General features: G+C 40.4%; 1 protein-coding gene across 1 annotated transcript in view; it reads right to left on the bottom strand.

Moving 5' to 3' along the window:
* Positions 1 to 15,403, bottom strand: part of IARS (isoleucyl-tRNA synthetase) — an 80,942-nt gene that overhangs the window by 30,316 nt on the left and 35,223 nt on the right. The window contains 10 exon segments of the mRNA XM_010835998.1: positions 216 to 336; positions 1,688 to 1,832; positions 2,951 to 3,034; positions 4,717 to 4,803; positions 7,312 to 7,506; positions 7,906 to 7,979; positions 9,228 to 9,354; positions 11,418 to 11,516; positions 12,109 to 12,200; positions 12,698 to 12,820. Coding sequence (XP_010834300.1) covers positions 216 to 336; positions 1,688 to 1,832; positions 2,951 to 3,034; positions 4,717 to 4,803; positions 7,312 to 7,506; positions 7,906 to 7,979; positions 9,228 to 9,354; positions 11,418 to 11,516; positions 12,109 to 12,200; positions 12,698 to 12,820 — 1,147 coding nt within the window.

Below are 15,403 nucleotides of genomic sequence, written 5' to 3'. Positions count from 1 at the left end.
AATAAACCACAATAGAAAAGAATATGAAAAAGGAAAAAAAAAACCATATATATCGGAATCACTTTGCTGTACAGCAAAAACTAATGCAACATTGTAAATTGACTATTCTTCAAAAAAAAAAGTCTGTGTTTATAAAGAAAAACAATTAAATACTAAAAGAGTAATTATAAAGAGAGAATCTTTATTCCTGGGAGGAAGGCTGAAAAGAGACATACCTGCCATTTCGGTCTCAAAGAACCCAACGAGCGACTGCATAAAGGACAGGACCCACCGGTCTGTGATGTTGGTACTTTCTTTAACCATGTTCTCGTTGTAAAGGAATTCCACTTCTTCTTCCTAGGAAGTGACAATTATTGAAACTTTTTGCATGCATGGGGGAAACCACTGTAAGGAAATGAACTCTTTAAATGATTTAAACTGAAAGAACTAGCCAAACCAAAAAAAAAACAAAATCACAAAATACAGACTCTACTGGCAATCTAAATTGCTGATTCAACAATATTTTCCAAGTAAATGCTAAATTTGGAACATTAAGTCCTCAATTAATGAAATACATTTCTGAATGAACTAAAGAGAATTTAGGAAAAAATGATTCCTATCATCAAAGAGTAATTATGAATTCAGAAATATTTCAAAATCCTGTCAGTAAATAGTGTTTAGTTACCTTAAATCTGAGGAAGGATGGACAGTAAAACTGGGTAGGAATGGACAACTATCTATAAGCTGAAAATGAATACTAGGAGTTAATGTCTTTGCTTAATTTATTTTACCCAGAATGCTCTATTTACCTGCTGCTTTTTCCTTTGCAAATCCTCCTTGATCCTTAAGGCCCACTTCACCTGTCCCTTCTCAACAGCATCACCATCAGGATGGCGAGGGAGCAACCACACTGACTCCTGCCCTGATTTAAGCACCCAGTGCTGTAGTCTGCATCTTTCTGTCAGGCCCAGATAAGCCCCAGAGATGACTGGTTTAACCCAGTCTGTTTTCTTGAGTTCCACACAGGCAGAGGTCTGCAAAGTAGACCCACTTCATGACTACTGGCCTGAGAGGTGGTGGGATCAAAAAGAGGAACAACACTAGGCCCTGGAGAAGACCCTGTTCTTCCTGGTAGGGGGGGTTCATTAGCAGACAAGATGAACCAGAGGCAGCAAAACATATGGGGCCTTCTCAGAGGATGCTTCCCAAGTCAGCAGGTCACTGCTCTGAGACACCTTCACGTATATCACAACCACTGTTTTTCATCCCAGCAACTCAATGAGAATTTTTCTTGGAGTCTCAGCCCAAATGCCCTCATGAAGTGGCCCTTCTTGACCACTCATAGGCAGCAGCCTTTACGAGGCACTCACTCTGACAGTAGCTGACTCTTTACTTGCTTGCTCATCATGAATTTGGCTGGCTAAATGAATATCCAAAGCAACTCTTCTTAAACAGGTGAAGCATCTGTGTCTTGCAGAGGTGAGCATCTGCCCAAATGGCAAAGCTCCAGTCCTGTTCTCCTTGGCTCAGCACAGTCCCCAGACAACTGTTGCACCTTCATCTATGGCCTTTCCAACGGCTCCGAGCCCCCACCCATGGGGCCTGCGCAGCCGAATCTCTCATGGAACTCCACCTCACAGCTCACCCCTATCTTTTACAAACCCAGCTCAGTGGGGCACACCCCACTCCGTAGCATGGCAACCCATACCTTCTGTAGCCTTAGGACGTTCTGGATGAAGAAGCGATAGGCATTGTACCAAGGGAGCAGTACATCCTTCAGGACATCTCGGACACCCTCTTCCTTAAAGCGAAGGTTTTCTGCTCTCACCACAGGGGAGTTAATCAGATATAATCTGGAAGAAGAAAAAATTACATGGAAATGGAATGAAGACAGTAAACCAAATATTACTGACATGTTGACAGGGTAATACCCATATCAGCACTTTTTCTGCAAAATGGGGACATTATAAATACTTTTCAAACAGTCCGCTTAAAACTGACAAAGTTCTCACTTTCTGTAAGAGACCTAGAAAATTCTAAAGGGGAGACCAAGAGTGCCACACCAGAATATGGCGCTGGACTAACCTAGAATCATGTCCTGGCTGGTTTGGCACAGGCCCCAGGAGGCGTGGCAGCACCAAGAGGAAGTAGCCAGGCCCTCCTCCCAGGACTGTGTGTTTAGGCATCAGGGATTCACAAGGGACAGCCACACAAGCATTTTGCCAACACAGAGGGAGTCAGAGGGCAGAGGCCAGGGACAGTGTTAAACATCCTGCAGGACAGCCTTCAATACAAAGAATAATCAGGCCAAGTAGTCAGCTATGCCAAGGTTGAGTCTAACAGATAACTGGGGTTGCAGGACACTGAATAAACTGCTCCTGGGCAACATGGGAACCGCGAATACGCTTGCCCAAAGGCCCTGGGTGTGGGTCTCCTGTTAGTAACAGTAGGATGCAGAACAAGATCTCCGTGGTTCCTTTTAACCTGAGCACCGAAAGTTTATGACTCTATTTCAAGCAGTATCTTTCTCTAAAAAATTTTCAGTATTAATTTTTATTTGCTCTAGCATAAATGTACCTCATATGGTTGTCTGAGGAGTAAGTGCAAAATAGAAATAAATGATATAAGAATTTTAATACCAAGACAGGGAATCTATAGGAGTAAGTCAGAGGCACCAGCAACTAACTTGGAAGTACCTGTGCTACTCAATAAAATCTAACACAGAGACTCATCTTCCAAAAGACCTCTAGATTTAGAAACATCTTTACAATTTAGAAAATGATCTTTGGATTTAAAGTCAATAACATATCAATACAATTCCATGTAATAGACGTGCATTTTTAAAAAAGAGCTAATTATAAACCAAATTAATAGAATGATCAGCATCACCGAAACCATGACTGTATCACTGAATGTAAGATGCTTACATAAGAGACGACAAATACACACAAGGCAGAGCACTGGTCCGTACCTGAGGGCATCAGCACCATATTTATCAATTACTGAAAGTGGGTCTGGATAATTCTTTTTGCGTTTGCTCATTTTTTGACCATCACTTGAAAAACAAAAGGGAGACATCAATTAAATAAGTCAACATCACAGTTTATATATGGCTACAGATTATCTATAATTTGGAATACATAACTGCAAAGGGGACACAAGCTACTATTAAGGCACAACAATTAGGTTGTTTTGTTAAAATCTGTGTAAGCTTCTTTCAGACTACTGTAGTGAGTAAATGGAGAAGTTTCAGAATAAATGGCAGCAGGAAGATGTAAGAGTATAACAATTCAAAAACACAGCTTTTGTATTTATCCCAGAGAAATGAAAACTTCGATTTGCACAAAATCTATGAAGAAAAGTTCACAGTTTTACTCATAGTTGGCAAACACTAGAAACAACCCCAATGTCTTTCAGCAGGTGAAAGATCAAACTGCTGGTCATCATGGAACACTGCTCAACAACGAGAAGGAACTATGGATACATACAACCACCCAAGGGATCTCCAGGAATTACACTGAACAAAAAAAAGTCAAGCACAGAACTGGATACAAATCCATTTATGCATCATGCTTGAAATGACAAAATTACAGAGATGGGGAATAGATTAATGGTTGCCAGGTGTTGGAGATTAGGGCTGAAGCTGAACTTGGTGGGGTATGAAGGGGTAGAGAAGGTATGGTTATAAAAGGGCAATAGAGACATCCTGTGATGCTGAAACAGGCCCAGTATTTTGACTGTGCGGGTGGATAGAGGAACCTATGCATGAAATATTGCATGCAATAGCAAATGAGTGTAACTGGGGAAATCTGATTAAGATTGGTGAACTGAATCAACAGCCTGATCTTGACGATATGCTATGGTTTCAAGAAACATGACCACTGGGGAAACCAGGCAAAGCACATAAGCGGTCTCTATTAATTTTCGCAACTATAATTCAATAAGATTTCTATTTTTTTTTTTTAAGCACAGACTGTAGAGCCAGACTACGTAGGTACAGAACTAGAATTTATCACTCTGTTGCAGTGTAACCTTACTTCTTCTGCACCTCAAATGCCTCAGATGTTGAACCGGACAATTAAAGGACCCATTTCAAATGGCTCTGGGAGTAATGAGTAAAGATGTATAAATGCTCAAAACAGGGCCTGGGACAGTGCTAGGTGTCATCCCTCACTTTGAAGGGCACATGAAGCAAGATATCTATGTATAATAATTAATTTTCTTATTTTTGTTTTTACTTTTAATGACTAGAGGCAACGGAAGCAAAGGAAAAAATAAGAGTTCTCTATTATAAGCCTCTGGAACGAACAGGTTCTTCATATATTAAAAAGAGGACAACTAAAAGTACATTAAAGGACCAGTTCACAGATTAAATAAGAGCTATAAGCAAAAGTACTTTATAAAATTCTAAATGACAAATGCTATTTTATCATTAGTAGTATAATGGGACACATGTCCCCCCCTTGGTCCGCCTCCATTAGGCTTAGTTCTTAATGAAGTCGTTCTCATAAGATAGAGGGATATGTAGAGATAGAATGCTACAGGTGGAGAAGGACAGAAGTTGGATGAAAACAGAAAACAGAAAGAAGTATAAAAGTAGAAGGAAGGAAAGAACAGGAACAGAACTGGTGCATTTCTAAATTCCTCTATTCATAAAGAACGGTTAGATCCAACCAGAAAACGGTCTAAGAACAGAGAGGAACTGGAACTCATCATTATACAAGGGAGTGCACCTGCCTTGCCAGGACAAGTCCATTCACAATCACATTTTTGAATGGTGGCCGTCCAAAGAGAGATGTGGCTAGCACCAGCAAGGTGTAAAACCTGGGGGGAAAAAAAACACACAAAGAAACAGTTCAATAAAATAAGAAATAGAATTCAAGCATAGGAAAGAAAACTGTGTTTACTTATTGCACTGAATTTCTATTTTAGGTAAGTTACATTTCTTGATAAGCACTTAAAGCAATGGTTCTTAAGCCTGGTGATATATCAGGATCATCTAGGGAGCAGTAAAAAAATTAAGGACAGGACCCACTGTAGACCAATCATACTAGAGCTTTTCACTAGGAATAAAATGTACTTTATTTAAAGCAAATAAAACTCTGGAGTGAGGTACTGACTCTCTGCTGGGGACAGTACTATCACCTTCCTTGGGGAGCTAGTTGGACAGCCACAAGGCAGAGGTGGGCAACGCTGGGTGTTCTCTCAGGACCTCCCAGAAATGCCAGGCTGAAAATCCAGAGATGTATGTTGCCTTTAGCACAAGGTCATAGGGGACAGCCTGATGACAAAAGACGCAAAAAGCACTCTCATTCAAAAGTCAAAAGGTAGACTGTAGGAACATAGAAAATGTTTTTATTATATCAGATATCATGCATGCCATTTATTTGCTAGCTAGATTGTTTCCTAAAAGAACCACATCACACCCATGTAAGCTGTCCCAGTGTCATCTAGGACCGGATTTTGCAGTCAAAGAACATCACCAGACACAAATGATGGGGATGGGAGACCAGATCCCTTGAATAAATGATCAGATACCCCTTCCTCTGAGGGCAGGTCAATAGGACCATAGTTCTCAGGAGAGGCAGACCATGCCTGACAGAAGGGGAAGGAGGAAGTGTGCACATGTGGACCCACATGACAGCTTTTAACAGTTGCCAGATCTGGAAATTCCTCAAACAACTTATTGGTCAGTCATCTGGCTTTCTCTTTAAGAAAAGCTGTTTCTATAGAAAAATGGACTGAAAGCTAAAAATAGTACATTCCAGAACATTAAGGCTGGAATTCCAACAGTTTGTGAAGACTACTAGTAGTAAAGACAGAAAATGACCCAGCATTCCTTAAATACTCCTTCAGAAACATTACAAATGAAAGTATAATAAGAACGTGGGTCAGTCCAAAAACACTGTTTTTTGTTTCTTTTTTACTTTATTTTTATAGAATCTGAGCTGGCTTTAGAGTGTCAGCGTTCAGCAACAGCTCAAGGAAGGATGCAATTATCTGCTGGTCCTCACCTCCCCAGGTTAGGGTGAAGGAGATTTCATGCCAACAGCTGTAACTCCTCTCAGCTTCCAATTAATGCCTGTGGCTCAAGCAGGGGGATAAGGAGTGGGGAGGGGGAAGCTCCTGAGGCTCACACGCGGCTTGCTTCTCCCTCCTCCCCTTTCCCTTTGCTCCCCAGCAGAGCACAGCTGACCTGAGGCAGCAGTTGGAGGGAGGTGGATGGGACAGAGCACCAAAAGGAAGGAGCCCTCAGCCCAAGGAGGAAGGGACCTAGCATCCCTCAAGCCTGCACCTACCCGTGGGAGGAAATGATGGGACGACTGATATTACCGTTAGTGGTCACAACATTCAGTTCCCACCTGATGTCATGGGGCAAACAGGACTGGTCCAGGTTATACCGAATCACAGCCAGTTTGTAGTCTTTAGATTATGGCTAAAGTTCAAAACGTGTAAGTCAAAGTGATCTATGAGGTCAAATCCCAGGCTCTCCACAGGAGACAGACTGATACCCCCAAAGAGGACAATCTCGTCACCAGCAATACAGCAGGGTGGGTGGACAGTCCAGCCAGGCCTCAGTCCTCGTGTCAAAGACTCAGATAAATCTCACTGCTGGAATGGAATGGCTCAAAATGGTTGGAAGGACCCCCAAAGACATACATGTAACTAACCAGCATTGTGGCCCAGTAATTCATCTTTTCCTAATTAAAAGGATGAGGGCACCACTTTCAGTAAGGCACCAGATAAAACCAGGGTCCTCCTGACCTGCCCTCAGAGGAAGGGGTATTTATTTGGTCTTAATTGTAGCACATGGGATCTTTGATCTTCCTTGCGGCATGTTCAGTTGTGCAAGCAAACTCTTACTCCCATCATGGGCTTTGTTTTTTTTTTTTTTAGATTTTAAATCTGGATTTTTCACAAAGTTATGAGGCTAGCCTTAACACCTGAGTACATTTTCAACTATTCCTCAATTTTGTAGCAACCTCCCCAATATCTTGTATGTAAATACCCACTAAATATTTGAGTAAATGATTTGAAGTAAACCAACTAAGAGGGACATATATTGTTTTGTATCACTTAAACTTCCAATATAATAAATCTCTGTATTCAAAAATGTCAAAGAAATAATTCAAACTCTAAAACTACCGCAGTAATGTAGTAAGAGATACCTTCTCAAAAGACACTTTTTTGGTATGTGGTGGTAAGGCACAGAGGGCAGGAGCAGAGCCTATCTTGTCTGACACAATCTCCCCAGCACCTAGCTGATTAAAAGTAAAATACCTGCTAAGTTAAATCAAATCAATAAATCACTTTTAAGAACAAGGAACATACCATCCTCTGGTTTGGTCAATGCCTTCAGCAATGAAGTCTGCAGGAAATGCATCCTCAAACTCCCTCTTGTTTTCAAATGGATAATGAATTTGAGCATATGGCATGCTGCCACTCTCGAACCAACAGTCAAACACTTCAGAGACACGATGCAACAATCCCTTTCCACAGCGTGAAGGAATGGTCAGATGGTCAATGCTAGTAAACAAAGAAGTAAATGAAGAAATAGCTGCTTCAATTAACTTTAAGCAAAACAGAACATACAGTTTAATTGCCAAAAGGAAACACAATGCTCTCACAGCTCTTTTACATGCAAACAGAAATACTGGCAATTATCACAGGCTTTCACAAAGTGTCATCAGTGCTCAGTCTGGAAGGTTATATGTCAGAGTCTCCTGACATCTAACTCAAGGACAGATGCCACCTTTCCTCAAGATGACATGAATCATCAACAGCAAAGTAATTTAGCAAACTAGTGTTTGATCTCTTCATGGAGCTCTATGACATGCAACAGAGACCATGTCTTAACAGGCTAGGACCTAGCCCCATACTCTCTGAATGACAGAACAGAAGTGAATCAAACCGGCAGAAACTGACCTCTCTCTGTGGAGATCTGAGATCTTTGTTCCTGATAGTTCTTCCAGTTCTGCTATTGACCCAATACATACTACCTGTCAAAGATAAAAGGCCTCAGAGTCAAAGATCACATGCAGTTAATTTATGTAACATTTATTTTTAGATTTAGAAACCTTTCATCTTCACAACAGTTATCATCAATGTGGGTCCACATGAAAGACTGTGGCAAACTGTCTGAATAGGTGAGCAGACTTCACTTCTTTGCTACCTATCCCTGTATCACAGAAATTCCCGACAGAGAGAGAATTTCACAGCCATCATCTCAATTACTATTTCTTGAGGATTTACTATGTCCAAATCTCTGCTAAAAGTAATAAGCATAAGTGAAATGCCTAGACTATTGCTCTAAGGCATCTTAGTTTATTCCTGGCACCTGAATTTGGCTTTTTAATCCTAAATCTTCTCAAATTAAAGCTGGAACTAATTTATTGTGTATGAACTGGACCAAATAATCAGATTGAAAGATACCAGGATTATGTTCATGTAAGGAGGCTGGGAAAGGGACTTGGCCGGGGCTATTCATAATGGGGAGTCATCAAACAGGAGCCAAGTTCCTGACTTACACTAGTAGGAGCTGCTGTAGTTCACATCCAGAGGACATCTGCTATCTAACAAACATACACAGCCTTCTTTCTCTGCCCCTCCTGCTCAGTTCTGAAAAGTCCTCTGATTTAGTTATTTCACTCTTGCCTTTCAGGTCCCTATCAGAGATTTACTGAGGTCCCTGGGCTGCTGCTCTTCATAACCGTTCTAATGCTCTTAGCATTCAGCACAGGAAATACATCTATATGTCTGTTATTATTTATTTACACACACACACACACACACACATTTGACTTTATAGATTAAAGGTCTATAATCCTTTGGTAATTTTAAGTTGTCCTTTTTATCACTAAAAGGTTGTTTCAATATACTGCCACTTAGTGCAGGGCGTGGAGTCTTTTCTGTTCATTAAAAACTCAGAGGTAAAAAAGAATCTAAGTAACACAAGATAAACAATGTGAGGATTTCCCAGAGACAAATACAACTTGCATTCTTCACTTTTACGCAAAGGGAAATTTAAAACTATATTTAATTAAAGAAAATATAATTTAAAATAAATTTAAAACATATTCTTATTTATGTCATGATATTAGGAAGGAATAAAGAGAAAAAAAACCTGATGAAATAAAGGAACGAAATAATAAAGAAACCATATTCTTTTACCCCATACTGAGATACATGAACGAGGTGCTTCTGCAAAAATCAACACGAGGATATACTGCCCTCCTGCCCTGCCTCACCTCCTCGAAGTCACCGCTGACCCACAGTGGGATAGGAGTGCCCCAGTATCTGTTTCTGGAAATTGCCCAGTCACGTGCATCTTTCAGCCAATTTCCAAATCGCTTTTCTCGCACAAACTCTGGGACCCTGCAATAAACATATCAGATAATCACATCAAAACATTAGTAAGTAAACTTATAAAATTATATCTGCATAAGCCTTTGTATAATCCTTTGTGAAACTAACACTCTGGAATCTGTGCACTCACTTCTAGGAGAATGTTTTCTACAAGGACAGTACCAAAAAGCCTACAGTGGTTGTTTCTGCTGTGAATTCATCCCAGGGAAGATGCTCTGTGATACGAAACTCCACAGCACGTAAGCTTCCCAGTCCTGCTCTCCAACTGCAGGACGGCTGCAGTTCTTTAACTCATCACCCGATCCTACTCAGACCTAGTCTTCCGGTCAACCACACAATAGTGCTTTTACTAAAAGTCACTAGGTAAGGGCCCTTAATCACCTATAAAGTAAGAGTGCGAACGAGTGGGGCTGTTTGTAGTCGGTGGGTAGCTGCCTCTCCAGGCTCACCTGCAGTCCCCCTGCCACTGCACTTCAGGGTCCAGGAATAAGGCGAGTACTTAGAACGTAGCTGCTTACCTCACTGCCTTTGCCTGTGCCATCCCTCCACTTTGATAACCTTCAACTTGCCACCCTCCTTCCCCAAGGTTCCTACAGCTTCTGACTGGTAAATGACTCCTTATTCTTTAAGGTCCAACTTTGCAGAAAATCTTGCCAAACTTCAAGCCTGAGTTAGGGCACCCTTCAGCTCCAAAATATCCTGTACGCTCAGGCACTGCAATTAACATCCTAGGTCAATTTATAGGCCTGTACCCTCTCCCCACAATTCCCAATAAGGCAGCCACACTAATTATCCATACTGAGCACTCCACTAGGAAACGAACAGGTATACAAATGAAAAAAACTACTTTCTCTTGAGAAATCAGGGTCAACTTACTAAGAAACATACAATTTCCTCTTACTGCCCAGAGATTCTCTCCATTCTTCCAAAGTCATACTTCTCCATAAAAAAATGTTCTTCTGGAATACAAAGATTTAGACTTAGATCATTTTTGCACCTACAGTGTACCTGCTTCGTCACCCAGACACGTACGACTCTTTGTGACCCCACGGACTGTAGCCTAGCAGTTACCAAGTCAGTTACCAGGTCAACTGTTGACTACTTCAGTGCCTGTGTTCAGATAACCCTTATTTTTACTTAATAATGGTCCCAAAGTACAAAAGCAGTGATGCTAGCAATTTGGGTACTCTTATTGTGCCTAGTTTATAAATTAAACTTCATCACAGGTGTGTAAATATGTACAGGAAAAGCGCCGTACATAAGGTACAGGGTTCAGTTGTTGTTTTGTCACTAAGTTGTGTCCAACTCATGACCGGTAGCCCACCAGGCTCCTCTGTCAATGGATTCTCTAGGCAAGAATACTGGACTGGGTTGCACTTCCTTCTCCAGGGGATCTTCCTGACCCAGGGATCAAACTTGTGTCTCTTGCACTGCAGGCGGATTCTTTACCACTGAGCTACCAGAGAAATACATTTAGGATTCAATACTATCTGCGTTTTCAGACATCCACTGGGGGGGTCTTGGAACACACCCACCATGGCAAAAGGGAAGAACTACTGTAACACCTCTCTGCAATTTAGATATTAGCTGAAAAGAACAAGGATTCTATCCTTGCAGTATTTATCTATGAACCCACAGTACACAAGGTATCACCGTATTTTAGGAACTCAATAAGTGTCAAAAATAAAGTATTAAATGGCTTCTGTAGTACCTCTAAAGATAAATTTTTATCCTGAAAATGACTATCACTTAAAGCTAGGGGACTCTGACAGTTTTCCAAAGTCATTCAGATCAAATGAATGGCAACTTCTCATTTTCACTGGGTTAAGAAAAATATTCCCCTGTATGTCTTATCATGAGGTAAGACATATCCCCTATATGTCTATCACGAGAGGGATTCTGCTTCTGTTATACAAAATTATTTATTTTGTGTTCCTGAATAAACAAAATAACACACAGCTATTACTATACAATTAAAGATGGCTTTTAAAACAATTATAATTTGGAGGAAGTGTAAACCAATATTAACTACTGACAAAGGACATTATGAAGATACACATTTAACTGCTCACCAGTAACACAGGTCATTGTTCCTCAGCAGCTGATCCACCATGTGCTCCACCCTAACGAACCAGCTAGGCACTGCTTTGTAAATGAGTGGAGTGTCTGACCTGGGAAAGCAAAAATGCAGAATGTGGCTGGTCAGACTGAGGTATGCAGGGACCCAGGGTAAGACTGACCTTTAGTTTCTTACTCACATCACCATCATGTATTAGGTCTTCTACTGCAAATACTAGTGTCTATGTCATCTCCCTCCACGACAGGTGGAAAATGACAGTTAACAAAACTGTAGTTCTGCTTGTGTGACAGCTGTCTAAGAACTGATGTCAACCTCAGCAAAGAGGAAACAGGAATGAAACATGATGCCACTGAACATTCCATTTTAACCCACATCTTCATACTATGATGTCTTACATCACATGATATTCCTCACTAAATTCCATTAGAAAATTGTAGACATATATCTCATCCCAGAGAAATGTGATCTTAACACAAAAGATATTGGTACAGATCTATTTTTCTAACATCTAAAGATAGAATAACTATATAGGTGAATTCATAAAATTCTCATTAAAACAAAAATGAAGTTTCCACACACTAACTTGAAAGGATACAAACGAGATGGGAAGCACGGAATGATGAAATGGTTTTACATAACAAGTATATTCACAAGTCTGAAGCTCTAGCTGTATTTCATCTCACCTCCAACAAAAAGGGTAGCTATGGGTGAAGGTGCTGGCAACAAGAAGTCGACCTTGTTCCTTTAGAGTCTTGATGATATTTTTGTCAGCATCCTATTTTTAAAAAATTAAAATCTAGCCATTAAAAAATCCCACAATAATTACTAATATAATATAATTAAGTATATTACTAAAATCTGTTATTTTGTTTCCTTTACTGTGACTAAAACACATAAATAACAAAAGTATTACAAAAATACTTGGTCTATATCTCAGCTATTGTATAACATTAAGTACTTTTAAAGTATGTTCCAGATCATTTAAGAAATGAAATTTTCAATTAGCAGTGACTACACAAAGTCACAAAGCTGCTTCCTGAGTCACAAACCAGAGTTCATTTTTTCTGATTCCTACCCTTGAAATTACAGCATGCATCCTCTGAAAATATTAGACCTTGGAAAGCAGCTAATCTGATTTTATATGCTGAAACAAAACAAAACCAACTTCCTGGGGGAAAAAAATATCCCAGATATGAAAGCTATTTAGTAAAAACTAATTAATGAAAGAAGTAGGATGAAACTGACACCTTTCTAAGTCACATAGATACAAACCTTCACATACTGTCCTGCAAAATCTGTCACTTCAGCTGTAAAACAGCCTGAGGCATCCACAGGGCAAATAGGGAGAGAGTCTTTCTGAATGATGTTGAAATCCATACAGACCCGATAATCGTCCTAGGGCAAAGGAGAAAGGAGGAAGGGAAGTACAAAGTAGTTACGTGTGGATATGGCAGGAGAAAAGCATGCCAGGCAACAGATTTATAGAATTTTTCAGTATCCTGACCTATAATTGTAACCAACTTTTGTTATTCTCTCAATTGAAGTTAACTCAAGGATCATTCAGAGAATCCAGAGCCCTACAGCAGTGTTTTAGATCTGGTAGACAGAGTGCCTGAAGAACTATGGACAGAGGCTTGTGACACTATACAGGAGACAGGGATCAAGACCATCCCCAGAAAAAAGAAATGCAAAAAGGCTGTCTGAGGAGGGCTTACAAATAGCTGAGAAAAGAAGAGAAGCAAAAAGCAAAGGAGAAAAGGAAAGATATACCCATTTGAATGCAGATTCCAATGAATAGCAAGGAGAGATAAGAAGGCCTTCCTCAGTGATCAGTGCAAAGAAATAGACGAAAACAATAGAATGGGCAAGTCTACAGATCTCTTCAAAAAAATTAGAGATACCAAGAGAACATTTCATGCAAAGATGGGCTGAATAAAGGACAGAAATGGTATGGACCTAACAAAAGCAGAAGATATTAAGATAAGGTGGCAAGAACAAACAAGATCTTCATGATCCAGATAATCACTATGGTGTGATCACTCACCTAGAGCCAGACAACCTGGAATGCAAAGTCAAGTGGGCCTTAAGAACCATCATTATAAAAAAAAAAAAAGAACCATCATTATGAACAAAGCTAGTGGAGGTAATGGAATTCCACTTGAGCTATTTCAAATCCTAAAAGATGATGCTGTGAAAGTGCTGCACTCAATATGTCAGCAAATTTGGAAAACTCAGCAGTGGCCACAGGACTAGAAAAGGTCAGTTTTTATTCCAATCCCTAAGAAAGATGATGCCAAAGAATGCTCTAACTACCGCACAATTTGCACTCATCTCACATGCTAGCAAAGTAATGCTCAAAATTCTCCAAGCCAGGCTTCAATAGTATGTGAACCATGAACTTCTACACGTTCAAGCTGGATTAGAAAAGGCAGAGGAACCAGAGATCAAATTGCCAACATCTGTTGGATTATCGAAAAAGCAAGAGAGTTCCAGAAAAACATCTATTTCTGCTTTATTAACTACGCGGAAGCCTTTGACTGCTGGAAAACAACAAACTGTGGAAAATTCTTCAAGAAATGGGAATACCAGACCACCTGACATGCCTCTTGAGAAATCTGTATGCAGGTCAGGAAGCAACAGTTAGAACTGGACATGAAACAACAGACTGGTTCCAAATAGGAAAAGGAGTACGTCAAGGCTGTGTATTGTCACTCTGCTTATTTAACTTATATGCAGAGTACATCATGAGAAACTCTGGGCTGGGTGAAGCAAAAACTGGAAACAAGATTGCCAGGAGAAATATCAATAACCTCAGATACGCAGATGACACCACCCTTATGGCAGAAAGCAAAGAAGAAGCCTCCTGATGCAAGTGAAAGAGAAGAGTGAAAAAGTTGGCTCAAAGCTCAATATTCAGAAAACTAAGACCGTGGCATCTGGTCCCATCACTTCATGGGAAATAGATGGGAAAACAGTGGAAACAGTGGCTGACTGTTTTGGGGCTCCAAAATCACCGCAGATGGTGACTGCAGCCATGAAATTAAAAGATGCTTGCTCCTTGGAAGAAAAGTAGTCATGTATGGATGTGAGAATTGGACCATAAAGAAAGCTGAGCACCAAAGACTTGATGCTTTTGAACTGTTGTGTTGGAGAAGATTCTTGAGAGTCCCTTGGACTGCAAGGAGATCCAACTAAGTCTATCCTAAAGGAAATCAGTCCTGAATATTCATTGGAAGGACTGATGTTGAAGCTGAAACTCCAATACTTTGGCCACCTGATGTAAAGAACTGACTCATCTGAAAAGAGCCCGATGCTGGGAAAGATTGAAGGTGGGAGGAGAAGGGGACAACAGAGTAAGATGGTTAGATGGCACTAAATGGACATGTGTTTGGGTAAACTCTGGTAGTTGGTGATGGACAGGGAGGCCTGGTATGTTGCAGTCCATGGGGTCACAAAGAGTCGGACATGACTGAGTGATTGAACTGAACTGAACAGTAGGGTAGGGAGCTAGATCAGTCTTCCCAGCCATTACCTCACAAACCCCTAATAGAGCAGAATATCTACTAAGTGAGAAGACGACACATGTGAATATATTAGAACAAAATCAAATTTCAATTATAAAAGCAGCATATATACACACATACATGTATACACAAAGCCGAAGAACATACAAGTATAAGGTATGTTTAGTACTGGACAATGCTTGATGTGCTTCTGGATTTGCATCCTGTCAGGGAGCACCTGAAAGTATGGTAACACTTATCTAAATCCAAATTATCCACTTTATGGGAATTCCCCAGCAGTTCAGTGGTTAGACCTTGGTGCTTTCACTGCGAGGGCCCAGGTTCAATACTTCATTGGGCCAGTAAGATCCTGAAAACTGCAAGGCTCAGCATATATAATTAACTAATTAAAACAACTCCCTGACCCAAACTATTCACTTTACAAAATAACACAGGCCCCAAGCAGCCTGGGTAC

This window comes from Bison bison, unplaced genomic scaffold (genome assembly GCF_000754665.1).
Source record: "Bison bison bison isolate TAMUID 2011002044 unplaced genomic scaffold, Bison_UMD1.0 scf7180017864057, whole genome shotgun sequence".
Taxonomy (NCBI): domain Eukaryota; kingdom Metazoa; phylum Chordata; class Mammalia; order Artiodactyla; family Bovidae; genus Bison; species Bison bison.
The sequence above is the reverse complement of the archived record's forward strand: the minus strand, read 5'-3'. Positions and strand labels throughout refer to the sequence as shown.